This window comes from Mercenaria mercenaria, chromosome 14, assembly GCF_021730395.1.
Source record: "Mercenaria mercenaria strain notata chromosome 14, MADL_Memer_1, whole genome shotgun sequence".
NCBI classification, from domain to species: domain Eukaryota; kingdom Metazoa; phylum Mollusca; class Bivalvia; order Venerida; family Veneridae; genus Mercenaria; species Mercenaria mercenaria.
Window position 1 is genome coordinate 32,215,316 of NC_069374.1, and position 14,753 is coordinate 32,230,068.

Genomic DNA, 14,753 nt, shown 5'->3' on the forward strand with positions numbered 1-14,753 from the left:
AATGTAGGAGTTATGTCCCCTGACGTAGTTAAAAATTGGTCATTTTAACGTTGTGTCGCCCGTAGCTCCAAAAGTATTTGACCTAGAGTCACCAAAGTTTACAGGAAAGTTTGGTCAGCATGTGCAGTTGTGCACCTGGTTTCGCATCCGGATTCATTCAGTATAGTAGGAGTTATGGCCCCTGACCTAGGAAAAAATGGTCATTTTAATGTTTTGTCGCAAGTAGCTCCGAAAATATTTTACCTACAGTCATTATTTCACTACACAAGACCAGACTTCTTGTCCAGACTTACTCAAAAAAAAGTTTGCGAAAACATGTATGTTAAAATGTACTTGACCTAGAATCATAAAACATTAGGGGATTGTTTTATAGCCTATGAAGTGTTCTCTTTAGGATTTTACTCAGCTAGGCCAGAGTTATGGCCAACTAAGTGAAAAATACACATAAGGTTCTTAAAGGTTTGTGTTGCAAACATCTTAAAAATTGTTTAACCTGAGTCATTAAACCATGTTAAAGTGGCAGGAGTGGGTGGGGGGGGGGGGGGGGGGGCACCTGTGTCCTACACACATCTAGTTCTGTATATATTTTAGTCCTTTAAATGTTACACTTTTCTGGACTGATATCTTATGAGAGATGAATGTAATTTCTTTTTATAGACTTTAACCAATATTATTGTTATTGTGATGTATGAATTTTTCAGCGGCAAATGTGCCCTGCAAGTAACGCCCTCTTTGTGCACTATAAAAAACGTCCGCCTTTTATGTAACTGAAATTTAGTCTGAAATTTTTAAAAACTATTTTCTTCTGTTTTCACATCCAGATCATAATCCGCCAAACCCTGGAATGGCGTTAGGAAAATTCTGGAAAATTTAAATCTATACAAAGCAGCCAGTCCAGGGCAGATTAAACCTAGAATTATAGGCCAGTGTCCTTAACCTGTATAGCTTGTAAGATCTTAGAGCATAAAGTAGTTGTTAATATTTTAGATCATGTAAATAGATTTAATATACTGGTGGACAATCAGCTTTTAAACCCGGCAGTCTTTGGGAAATCCAACTAGTGGGCTTTATTCAGGATTTAACTCGGTCAATACAGCGAAGCCATGGTAATGTTGCCATCATGTATTTCTCCAAAGCCTTTGATGTAGTCCACCATGGCAGACTTCTCCTAAAATTAGCCCATTACGGCATCAGGGTCTATACTCGTTCTTGAATAAAAGCATTTCTGGGTAATCGAAAAGTTGTGGTTGACTGGCAACATCCAAATTGGCTCCTCTTATGTCAGGTGTACCGCAAGGATCAGTCTTAGGACATCTCCTATTTCTGCTTTATATAAATGACCTATCTGTGTCTGTGTTTTCCAGCGTGCTTCTGTTTGCATATGACTGTGTAGTTTATAGGGCTATAAAGTTGCAGACTGATTTGGCTTAGCTGCAAAGGGACCTTGACAGTTTATCTTTTACACATTATGGGAGCAGAAATTTATAATAAACAAATGCCACATTTTGCATGTCTCTAGGTCCAGAAAACCTATAAGTACAGTCTACACCTTGCACAATCAGCCCCTGTCTGTTGTCAGTCAAGCCACTTATTTAGATGTGGAAGTAACAAAAATTTTCTTGGTCTCCACATGTAAATTAAATTTCTAATAAAGCTAGTCAGAGCTTAGATTTCTTAAAACTTAACATGTTCCATCAAGGCAGCTGCTTATAATACTAATGTAAGACCATCTTTAGATCCTCACCATCAAAAGGATATTATAGACAAACTAGAAAAAATTCAAATCACACCATTATTCCAGTACAAATCTCTTTCTTTTCAGTCATGTAACGGCGGGCAGTTAACCTAACCAGTGTTCCTTGATTCTGTACCAGTACAAACCTGTTTCACTGCAAGTAACTACAAACTTTCCCACACGAATTATCAGAGGTGGAGGACGAATGATTTCAGACACAATGTCTTTTATCAAATCGTCACGGAGAACATCCGCCCCGCCTGAGGATCGAACTCGATCGCAACCCCATGATCCGTAGACCAACGCTCTCCCTACTGAGCTAAGTGGGTGGGCTATATATCTTGTAATTAAGGAGTGATAGGTTTTTGCGTCTTGTTTACCACAACTGTTAGCAAGCACTCGATCAGGGTTGACTTAAAAGCCAGGTAGGAAAACCTGGCGGTCTTTTACTTTCTTTAATGCCCCCAATCCCTACTCCACCCCCCCCCCCTCCCCATGCATAGCCATAATGTGTTGATACTGAACGTTTTGCCATTACTATAAACGATCAAGATGAACTGGGATATAATTGAGGGTCTCACTTAACACCCTCAATGTGCATATTTACTGTTCAAATACAAATTACTAAGACTGCAAAGTAGAGACACACCCAAAGAGTTATACTTTATACTTCTTTGTTCCTGCTGATGTCTTTCTGGACAATTTTATGTCGAAAAGGGACTATTACTCCGGTGAATACACATAGAGCCCTACTTCAACTATTCAAAGGTTTATTTGATCTCGTGGCCAATATAAATGTAGCATGATACTTTTTTGTAGTTGTATACAGTTACTTCCCCTTATGCAGTTTACACCATTTCGCCAAATGGAACTGTTGTCAACATCGGATTGATATCGAATAAACTAACAAACATTATATTGGTAAGAGAAAATACTGTTTGATGCGTTGTCCATGCGTGTTTGTTTTTGTTTTTGTTTTTGTTTAATTTATTTACTGGCGTTTTGTACACCGATGAGGATTTTCTACATGTATTTGAAGTAAATATCTAACAGTCTAAAGATAAAATATTTAATGAAATAGATCTTTAACCAACATTAAATGCTTATAGAAATCAGTTGTTTTATCACTTTTTTATCTTAGGCTTTGAACAGACCACCTAATTATCATATTAAACATTAATGCATATTGACAGGAAACAAACGCAACATTTCCTTTAGGCAATTTCCCCATGAAAATTGATGAAAAGAGCAATTATGTAAAATCAAGTTTTCAGTGCCCAAACATCATTTATTTAGAATTGTATATTCTAGATTGTTAACTAAAAGTGTTTTCAGGTGTGTAGAATTCTCATATTTTGGACTGGTCAGGCCTGGAATATCATAGCATGATTGTAATATACACAACTCAGTGCTCCAGCTAGGATTAAAAAAGGGCAGGGTGCTGGCACTGAAAAGGGCACTTCTGGGGTCGGGGTCGGTCTGGGACCGTGCTCACCCGGGAAAAAAATATAACTGGTCCATGCATTCAGTGCATTTTAACATACTTTAGGCATGGAATTTGGCATAATTTAGGCATGGTATAAGGCATACTTTGTCTTTTAATAGGCTATGTCTGTCATCTCTAATACACCTATTTATTAACTAAAAATTCTGCTGTTTGTATTTTACTTGGCACTAATTATCAGCTTGTAACATTTCTTTGTAATTGCAGACTGCATAACAATATCTATGTGTTTAGGCCTATTTTACTTGTTACAATTTCAGTACACATCTTCTCCATGTACTTGATATTTATAAATTTATACGTGCAACATATATACAGAAAATAAAGTTTAAACTTTCACTTAAATAATTGAAATCAGGCAAAGTTTTTAACTTACAACAGTCTAAAAGCAAGTTTAGCACTTGTAATAGAACGTATTCCGGGTATCCAAAATTTTATGTCCGGGTATGGTTACACTTTTTTTCTAAAAGTCTTCTAATGTCCAGTTTAAACAATATTTTTGAAAAATTATTATGATGCAAAGACAGTTTAACAGCATTTTACAGTATTTGACATTAAAGTGTACCCTGTCATTACATCTTAGTAAACTAATTTCAAAGAAATCATCATGAAAAATCGACAATTTCACAAAGCAGACGACAACCTACTTTCGATTTCAAAAATTTGTAAAACGATAAAATCAAAATATTTTCCTATTTAAATTTGATTGTGATCGATTTTTATTAATTAGATTTAAATTTCTGTTGTCTGGACTTTAGTTTCAGTTGTGTATAAAGGGATATTTACGACTATATTACCGAAAACGAAAGTACACTTTGACAGGTGGCGCGAAAATGATAATGATTTCAGACTGGTTTGCAAACTGTTTTAATACTAAGGTTCAGTGATTTTAAAGCTAGTGGAGCAGTCTAAAATATCATGGTCTGCCTCGGGCACGATTACAGCAGGTAATTGTTTGCTAATTATATCAATGCCCCCCGGCATGTATCACTCGATAAAAAGGGGGCAATAAAGCAGTGTATTATAATCATTGAGGCAAAAAAGGGAAGTTTGGCTAAAAAAAGAAATGAATGGTTGTAAAACGGGCAGGGTGCCTGGCGGGGCAACAGGGCGGAACGAATTTCGGAACGGGCGATGCGCCCTGCTGTAAATAGCTAGCTGGAGCACTGCAACTGATATAGAGCGGGTGTGGGTATTTCCGAACAGTTAAGCAATAATGTTGAATGTTCGGAAATACCCACTTATATTGCCATTTAAAAACAACTTGTTTATAGAGTGATTCCAGCTGATTTAGTGTGAATAATTCCGAACTATATAAGTATACAGATATTGTCAGTATAGTGTATTGAAGATATTACCTATTGGACGTGTATTTCCGAACAGAGGGGGTGATTCCGAACAACAGTGGGGCTAATTCCAAACAGTTCCAACTTCTTAAAAACAGAACGTTTGTTTGTTTACAATGATAAACACAGACATTCTTTACGGTATTACTTGCATTTTTAACAAAGAAACTTTATAAAACAAAACATATAACTGGAATTTACAGAGCATCTGTATCTAAACCTAAATTTGCAGAAGCACAGCACAACATCTGTGACAACTTTCTACATGATTAATGTCCAAAAACTGAATATGGTATTAACACCCTTATACATGATGCAGTGTGCAGTGTTAAAAATGTCTTAGAATCTGTGTTTAAATCAACAGTATTTGCATTCAAACGGAAGTTCGTCTGTATAGCCCAGTAATTCATCTGCCACACATTTAGGATGAAATCTGCATCCACAATTGGTGCATGTAGGGTTTTTCACATGCATAGCAGTAACGTGGACCTTGTCGTGCAGGGTTGTCTTGGCATCCAAAATCTGCTTGCAACTCTTGTCAAGCTCATGCTATTGCTACACCAGTCGCCGCCTCCTCTACCACAGACGGATCATATTTCACATGTTTAAAACGAGCTAATATGAATGAAAGAAAGTTGAACTCATTTTACTAAGTAGTAGATTTATTTATTTGTTACTGTATCTTTTTTATATATATATTTATTTATCTACTTATTTATTAATTTATAGTCTAGCTCTAGTTATTTGCTTCAAATATAGTATATTATTAAGTCTTTATATATACCTATTTGGGATAAACTGTTCCTCATACATTGATTGTTTGGAATTAGCCACACATTAATTAACAAGTGTGTCTAATTCCGAACGGCTTCTTTGATCTTTCAACGTTTTCCTTAATGAGAAATGCAGTTAACTCCCTTCCCACGGGACACTTGTGATGTAAGAATTCCATCAAAACATTGTCAGCGGTAAAAACCAATACTTTTAGATCCTTACATACTACTTACATCAAAATACGAAAACAGGTAAGAACGACATGCATGCAAGCTGTCTTATAAATTCTAGTCTATTATTTTGAAAAGGTGCGCGTCAAAACTTTGCATTCATTGCAATATGATATGGAATTCGTTGTTATCCTGTATGTGATGCCGTAGATTAGATTGGTGCCTTTCAAGAATACAAAAATGTCATTGGAAAAATGTGTTCGGAATTACCCCCCTGTTCGGGATTACCCACACCCGCTCTAGAAGTTATATTACAAATAAAACGTGCACATAGATACATTCTCAATATGTACATGTGAAATATGTATGTGAAAATAATGGATCTGTTTTCACTAATTACAACATTGTGAATGGCCCTAATTAGTGTCAGTTGGAATTCTTGTGTCACTAAGTTGGAAAGAAAAAAATGACAGACAGTAAGTTAAATTCAGATAATTTTACTGGTTTGACCCTTAGCCTGCTGGCAGCAACTGATTCTGCCTTTGCGATCAGTGCAGACCACTATTAGCATGCACATCTGTGTAGGCTGATCATGCATGGTCTGCACTGATTGCCATTCAGTCAGTATCTTTTTGGTAAGCACTCCAGTTAATGGTACTGATATATTTAGCATGGTAGGGTTCATTTGTAAGTTGTAAGTTACATTAATATTGACAAGTTTTTTATCAAACTAGAAGGTAGAAAAAGGTAGAAAAAAACATTTCCTACACTTGTGAATTAACTGAAGTACTGGTTCTCCAGAAGGATTCTGTTATTGTACATTCGGTTAAACTGCACATCTGTGTAGGCTGATCTTGCATGGTCTGCACTGGTCGCCATTCAGTCAGTATCTTTTTGGTAAGCAATCCTTTTAACAGTTAATGGTACTGTCCAAATTGAAAGATTGACAAGTTTATTATAGATATTTAGCATTGTAGGGTTCATTTGTGAGTTGTAAGTTACATTAATATTGACAAGTTTTTTATCAAACTAGAAGGTAGAAAAAAAACTGCAGTTTTTTTGTTTTTTTTTTGATTTGGTTACAAGTTACAAAATGTATCTCCACCTGTCAAATTTTGTCATTAGTTTTTATTACGATTTGTCGGTATCTTGGTAGGATAATCATATTGTTGTATGTAACATTACAATACATCCCATATAAGTAGCTGTGCTTCTAATTGTTTTACTGCATTCGTTGAAGCCACGTTGTGTGATGTAAGAAACTCTATTATGTACAGATCTCAATCTTAAGTGATAAGAGTGGTTTCTTTGTGGTGGGTGAAACATTAGGTCAGGTGAGTTGGGTTTTACGCCGAATCGGCACAGAATGGTCATATATCGCCGAACTTTAGGTCGAATCATAACTAACAAATCATTCATTTTAGAAACAATTGAATATTTCTTTTTATCATTTTGTCATTCATTGTAAAATGTACATTGTGGTATCACCTTGAAACTGTCCTGTAATATTAACTTAAAGATATATTAATTATTAATAGTTCCAGCTTCATCATTCACATGATGCAAGTATTCTGTTCAAATGGAGGTAGTATCTGAAAATAAATGATTTTAGTAAATGATGCAGAGTGAATATCTTTACACAGTTTTTTAACTATCTATAGTAAGGTATATAGTAATAGAATATAATTCATGGATCTGCTAATTTTAAATTAATGAAGTATTAAAAAGATTTTAATTATATATCAACAAGAACCATTTAATGTGATTCGTTAAAGTAACTCAAGAATTGAAGAAGTTGAAGAAAATAAGCTGTTGACCCAGTCTTACTTCAATCATGACTGTTGACTATAGAAATATAAAATTTGAGCACTAAAAGTTGATGCAGTTTTATTGTCAAGTTCTCTTGCAGAAGTGAAGACATAGTTGTCCAAATGGCTATTCGGGGTATGAGCGTGTGTCTGTCCATCCGGATTTGTTTGTCTGGACCATTACTTTGACATGCATAGAGCAATCTTGTTTATATTTGGCATGAATGTTAACCTTAGTGAGATGGTGTGTGTTGCGTGAGCCACAGCCTCCTATCTCAAAGGTCAAGGTCACAGTTAGGGGTCAAAAGGTGGGCTCAACATTTTGTACATGGGCATCTAATCTGAGAAACAAGTCCCCATCAACTCTCTAACTAGTCTGTTTGTGGCGCATAGAGAAACACTTACTACACTGAGATACCACAAGAGTAAAATTCATATTTTATATTGCAGTGCAGATGTCAAAACAAGCCATTTGATAGATGTCAACATTTTGCCAGTATAATGACAAAGGAGAGCAGTGAAAGTAACAAGTACAGATACAGGAACTATGACAACACAACATTGATACATCTTTTACTATTTAAGTATTACTATTGAGAATGGTAATGCTGTGAACCACCGAATAAAGCATGCATTAGATACTTTAAAAGTCATGGTTGTAGCTATACTAGTAGTAGAAGATATCTGAAGATATGTGTGGATGAACATGCAGGAGAGAAAAGACATATTGTTGAAAGTTCAGGAGAGAAGAGACATACTATGGATGAAGTTAATGGAGTGAAGAGACATATTGATGAACAAACAGGAGAGAAAAGAGATTCTGCTGCAAGTTTAGGAGAGAATAGACATGTTCCTGAAAATTCAGGAGAGAAGAGAAATATGGCTGAAATTACAAGTGAGAAGAAACATATGAATGAAGAAACAGGAGAGAAGAGCTGTATTGCTGATAATACTGGGGAGATGACACATATGGTTGAAAATACAGTAGAGAAGAGACATATGGCTGAAAATACAGGAGAAATAACACATATGCTTGAACATACAGTAGAGAAAAGATTTAAATGTAGTTTTTGTGATTATGCATGCCGTACCAGTAGTAATTTGAAGAGGCATATTGGAATACATAATGGGGAGAAACCCTTCAAATGTGATGAATGTGATTATGCATGTAACTTACGCGGTAATCTAAAGGAACACAAAAGAAGACATACAGGAGAGAAACGTTTTAAATGTGATTTTTGTGATTATGCATGTAAAAGAAGCAGTTCTATGAAGGTGCACAAAACAAAACATACAGGAGAGAAACTCTTCAAATGTGATGTTTGTGATTATGGATGTAATGTACGCAGTTCTTTGCAGATACACAGAAGAAAACATACAGAAGAGAGACATATGGCTGAACATACAGGAGAGATGACAAATATGGTTGAACATACAGGAGAGATGACACATATGGTTGAACATACAGGAGAGATGACAAATATGGTTGAACGTACAGGAGAGATGAAAAATATGGTCGAACATACAGGAGAGATGACAAATATTGTTGAACGTACAGGAGAGATGAAAAATATGGTTGAACAGACAAGAGAGATGACTCATATGGTTAAACATACACAAGAGATGACAAATATGGTTGAACAGACAGGAGAGATGACAAATATGGCTGAACCTAGGGTAGAGATGAGTTATATTGCTGAACATACAGGAGAGAAGAGACATATGGTTGAACATACAGGAGAGATGAGTCATATAGATGAATATACAGTAGAGATGAGCCATATGGCTGAAACTACAGGAGACATTACACATATGGTTGAAAAGATAGGAGAGATGAGCCATAAGGCTGAACCAACAGGAGAGATGAGCCATGTGATTAAACCTACAGAGGAGATGAGCAATATGGTTGAACCTACAGGAGAAATGAGCCATATGGTTAAACACACAGGAGAGAAACGCTTTAAATGTAATTATTGTAATTATGCATGCAATAGCAATAGTCATTTGAAGAGGCATATTAGAATACATACAGGAGAGAAACCCTTCAAATGTGATGAATGTGATTATACATGTAGATTACACTTTTATCTAAAGGAACACAAAAGAAGACATACAGGAGAGAAACGTTTTATATGTGGCGAATGTGATTATGCATGTAATAGTAGCAGTTCTATGAAGGTACACAAATTAAAACATACAGGAGAGAAACTTTTTAAATGTGATGTTTGTGATTATGCATGTAATGTGCACAGTTCTATGAAGGTGCACAAAAGAAGACATACAGGAGAAAAGAGACATATGGATGTAATTACTGGAGAGATGAGTCATATAGATGAACATTCAGGAGAGAAATGCTTTAAATGTGATTTTTGTGATTATGCATACCATACCAGTAGTAATTTGAAGAGGCATGTTAGAATACATACAGGAGAGAAACCCTTCAAATGTGACGAATGTGATTATGTATGTAATGTACGCAGTTATCTTAAGGTACACAAAAGAAGACATAGAAAAGAGAAACGTTTTAAATGTGATGTTTGTGATTATGCATGTAATGTATGGAGTTCTATGTTGTTACACAAAGCAAAACATACAGGAGAGAAAGCCTTTAAATGTGATGTTTGTGATTATGCGTGTAATATAAGTAATTATTTGATGACACATATGAGAATACATACAGGAGAGAAGCCCTTTAAATGTGATATTTGTGATTATTCCTCTAGCGCAGGCAGTTCTCTGAAGATGCATTATGCAAGAAAACATACAGAACAGAAACCACTTAAGTGTGACGTTTGTGACTATGTATGTGGTCAGAAAGGAGAAATGAGGAAACATATGAGAATACATGGAGAAAAGAACTGCTTTAAATGTGATGTTTGTGAGTATGTATGCTATAGAAGTGGTCTTCTGAAGATTCATATGAGAATCCATACAGGAGAGAAACCCTTTAAATGTGGTTTTTGTGAATATACTTCTTATAGGAGCGATAGTTTAAAGGCACATATGAGAACACACACAGGGGAGAAGCAATTTAAATGTGATTTTTGCGAGAGTGGATTTACCCGTAACTCTCTTCTACAGAAACATTTGAGTGTTCATTCAGGAGATAACCCCTTTAGATGTGATGTTTGTGATTCTGCATTTAGTAACAGCGACGATTTGAAGACTCATGTTCAAATACATGTAGGAGAGAAACCTTTTAAATGTGAAGTTTGCAACTGTGCATTCAGTAAAAGTTTTTATCTAAAGAGACATATGAGAATACATACAAGAGAAAACCCCATTAAATGTGATATTTGTGAGCGTGAATTTAAGTACAGTGGTGCCCTAAAGCAACATGCTAAGGTGCATACAAGAGAGAAACCTTTTAAATGTAATGTTTGCAATTATGCATGTAGTCAGTATTATAATTTAAAGACACATATGAGGATACACACAGGAGAGAAACCCTTTAAATGTATCTTTTGTAAATATGCATGTAATACAAGCAGTTCTTTGAAGATGCATTTGAGGGTACATACAGGAGAGAGACCTGTCAAATGTGATGTTTGTGATTATGCGTGTACTCAGAAGGGAGACTTGAAGAAACATATGAAAACGCATGCAGAAAAGAAATGCAATATTTGCAACTATACATGTTTTCGAAAGGGAGACCTAACGACACATATGAGAATACATAAAGGAGAGAAACCTTTAGAATGTCTGCAGCAAATGAAAGTAGAGATGAAAGTGGAGATATGAAGAGGGATGTTATGATGAATACTGGAGTCTTGAAAATCACTTTCAGTTGGATATTTATGCTTTTGTATGTAACAGAAACCACCATCTTGAGAGATTGACAAACTGCAATGTAAAACAATTCAAAATGTGTTATATAAGTTTTTACTATAGATATAAAATTCTCACTTGTTAATACACCCAAGGTAGACATTGGTTTCACACCATCTCAAAAAAAAAATGTTTACATATTTGTACAATTGTAATTTGAAATCGATTAGTATTGAATAAATGTTATCTTGAAGCACTTGCAAATAGTTCCCTGCTTTATGTATTTCATAAAAAGCACTAATGTAGCTGATGTAACGCACAATATCCAAGATCAGTTTTTTCAAGCAAAGATTTTATAAGTCTTTATTGTAGTGAAAATTATGTCTCTGTCTCTCTCCCCCTTCCCGCCCGCCCATTCAACACACGCACAAACAGGGGGAGACATACTGTTTTTGCTCTGTTCATCCGTCACACCATTTTAAATCAACAAGTAGAGAACCATTTTTACCTAGAACCTTCAAACTTCATAGGGCGATACGATTTACTGCGTAGATGACCACTTTTATATTTTGGGTCACTCCAACATAGGTCAAGATCTGATCCCAACATGGGAAACCGTTTCTGATCAATAACTTGAGAACTACTTGACCCAGAATGTTGAAACTTCGATGATAGGATGGTTGGACCTGCAGAGTAGATGACCCCTAGTGATTTTAGGGTCACTTGATAAAACGTCAAGGTCACAGGGGCCAGAACATGGAAACCGTTCCCGATCAATAACTTGAGAAGCACTTCACCCAAAATGTTGAAACTTCATAAGACAAGATTTAGTTTACCAAAAGGTTCCTTCTAGCGCTTATTAAATATTCTTTTTAAGGGATATTTAATAAAACAATTATGAACTATATGTTTGGCTAGTTTACGTGCATTCTTATCTACTTATTATAAGAATACTTAAAGTTATTTCACACAAACATTTGTTTAACTTAAAATTATAAACAAACACCTTTAGATGAGCGATTCTACCTAAATACTATCAGCGGACAATAAATAAATACAATCACTCTATCAAAATTTCGGGAACCATTGTCGACAGCTGTGCTAGTGGCACAGATCAGACTTTGGTCGTATGTTTGCCTATTTCTAAATAACAATACAATGGCAGAGAAGTTCAGCCAAATGACAGTAATTGCATTGCATAAATGGATACTTACACCTCCAGAACGACTAAACCAGGAGGAAAAGGGCTTTTATGTAAAATAGAAAAAGTTGAAACTCCACAGGTCGCTCAACACAACAAAAACGAAAATGCTGCAGGCTCGGTTTGATTGAGCCTATTCATGGACGGTAGTGGAAATGCATGCTACCGTCCACGCCCTCTAGCCCCGGGTTGAGCAGAACTCAACATTTACACATGCTAAGAGTACAAAAAAACAATTTAGAGACATCCGCAGATGTGTTCATACGGCGGTGCACATGGAACCTTCAATGTTACACTTGTGTGTAATTCCATGAAAAGCGGCGTATGGTCCCCAGTTAAAATAATGGGTTTGCCCTAAACGAGAAAACAATGAGCAGAACTAAACCACAGGTGGCAGTAACGTACCTAGGATACAGTATGGGTCCATGAGCCATACGCACTTAAATTTATTACAATTATAATGTTTTCTTAGGGAAAAAATGACAAAAAGCCATTTTGAAAAAAAATTTGCTCCTGTGACAATGAGCCATCTACAAGGTAGATATGAACAGTTTCACACGTGCATTGCTACCAGGTCCGTATTTTTTTCCAAAACAATATTTCCTTATCAATGGTTGGCCGCATTTTCGGCAAGAGATTAATCTTTCAGAAAAACCTTACTTCAAAACCCAGTTCCAAACCGTTAACGCATCACGAGTGAGCAACGGCGTACAAAACGATAGTGATTTCTCCACCCGAAACAATCCCACACATTTTTCGCACCGAAGTCTCCCCCCTAAAACACACCAAGTACTCCGTCCCAGTTAAAAATAACGTTACAACCGGTCAGAACAGCCAAATGCAAACTAACAAGACCGAACATCAGGTTTAACTCTTCGTAATTACTTACACATTTGCAATTTAACTTTTTCGCTTTCGAAAATTATCTTCGCCTGCCATGATTACCGTTGACAAGACGGTGGTTGTAAGGAACGTTTTCATTGGCGGAGACAGTTTACGTATTTCAAACGTAGCGATAAAATCCAAAGAGTACCCGAATATAAACAAGCAGCGATGGCTCACGAAGATTATTTACCAAATTCAAATAAATAACAACTGGTAAGTAATTAAGTAGAATTGAACCTTATTTTTAGTCTTGTTAGTTTACATTTAGCATATTCTGACTGCTTGTAGCGCAATTTTTAACTGACAAGGTGTACTTGATTTGTTTTAGGGGGTAGACTTCGGTGCGTAAAATGTGTGGGATTTTTTCGGGTGGAGAAATCACTATCGTTTTGTACGCCGTTGCTCGCTCGTGATGCGTAAACAGTTTGGATCTGGGTTTTGAAGTAAGGTTTTTCTGAAAGATTAATCTTTTGCCAAAATGGCGGCCAACCATTGATAAGGAAATATTGTTTTGAAAAAAAATACGGACCTGGAAGCAATGCACGTGTGAAACTGTTCATATCTACCTTGTAGATGGCTCATTGTCACAGGAGCAAATTTTTTTTCAAAATGGCTTTTTGTCATTTTTTCCCTAAGAAAACATTATAATTGTAATAAATTTAAGTGCGTATGGCTCATGGACCCATACTGTATCCTAGGTACGTTACTGCCACCTGTGAACTAAACAAACTTGAATAAGTCGGAACCAACAAACTAATGGATTTGAAAAAAGTGCGTAAAAAAAGTTCACAGCTTGAAAATTACAAAACAATTAATCAAAAGGCATGCAATCACAAAGTTCGAAATATTTTATAACTCAGTAAAGAGAAGAAATGCATTATACAGTTCTTGATAATAACAAGGGAAGTAATTGAAATGCTGTAATCCGGTGACGGTACGTATCGTGCAATAGCATTCACAGACAAGCAAAAAATCTCGAATTACTTTATTAGTACAGTATGTTTTGATGGTAAAACTTAAGATAATAAAGATGGTATGAAATAAAATCGTAAAAAGAACCTCTGGAAGCAGCAAAGGATGCAACCGAGAAGAATAATAGTAGACGATATTTTTGGGCGGGAGTCTATTTTTAGATGATGAATATTCATTTAATTAATCTCGATTCTACATTATGACATGTAAGATTTAGGAGTTAGATAGATTAAACTAAATTATTGTTTTTTGTTACCTCTTCCCTGCTCCTGTATTTTTTATACTTGGGTCAGTTGCTTGATATTGTGTATTCTAATATTCCTCCCTCATTCATATACCGCGCCCCCTTACCCCAACCCATCCCACTTTCGTTGCATACCTTTGCTTTTTACTGGCTGAGCTCCTTGATCATTGCACCACCCTACACATACCCCATCCCTGCTCCTGTAATCTTTGTTCACTTTAATATCAGTTTCTTGATATTGTATCTAAGCCTCCCTTAGATTTCCTGACTTCCATACCTCATGTTTTTATTTCGATGTAAATGAGATTTGGAACCAAATTTTGTAGTCCTGTTTGGCGCCATATAA

General features: G+C 35.9%; 1 protein-coding gene across 2 annotated transcripts; it reads left to right on the forward strand.

The window, feature by feature from the left end:
* The first annotated feature begins 2,586 nt into the window (after positions 1-2,586).
* LOC123526748 (zinc finger protein 665-like) lies at positions 2,587-11,365 on the forward strand. Of its 2 annotated transcripts, none has more exons than XM_045305997.2 (2): positions 2,587-2,656; positions 7,788-11,365. In XM_045305997.2, exon 2 carries the CDS (start codon positions 8,097-8,099, stop codon positions 11,076-11,078), a length of 2,982 nt encoding a protein of 993 aa, XP_045161932.2. In that variant the 5' UTR covers positions 2,587-2,656; positions 7,788-8,096; the 3' UTR covers positions 11,079-11,365. The 2 variants fall into 2 exon arrangements, with proteins under 2 accessions (XP_045161932.2, XP_053379161.1); XM_053523186.1 differs by having other exon boundaries at positions 2,602-2,656; positions 7,793-11,365.
* Positions 11,366-14,753: the final 3,388 nt, after the last annotated feature.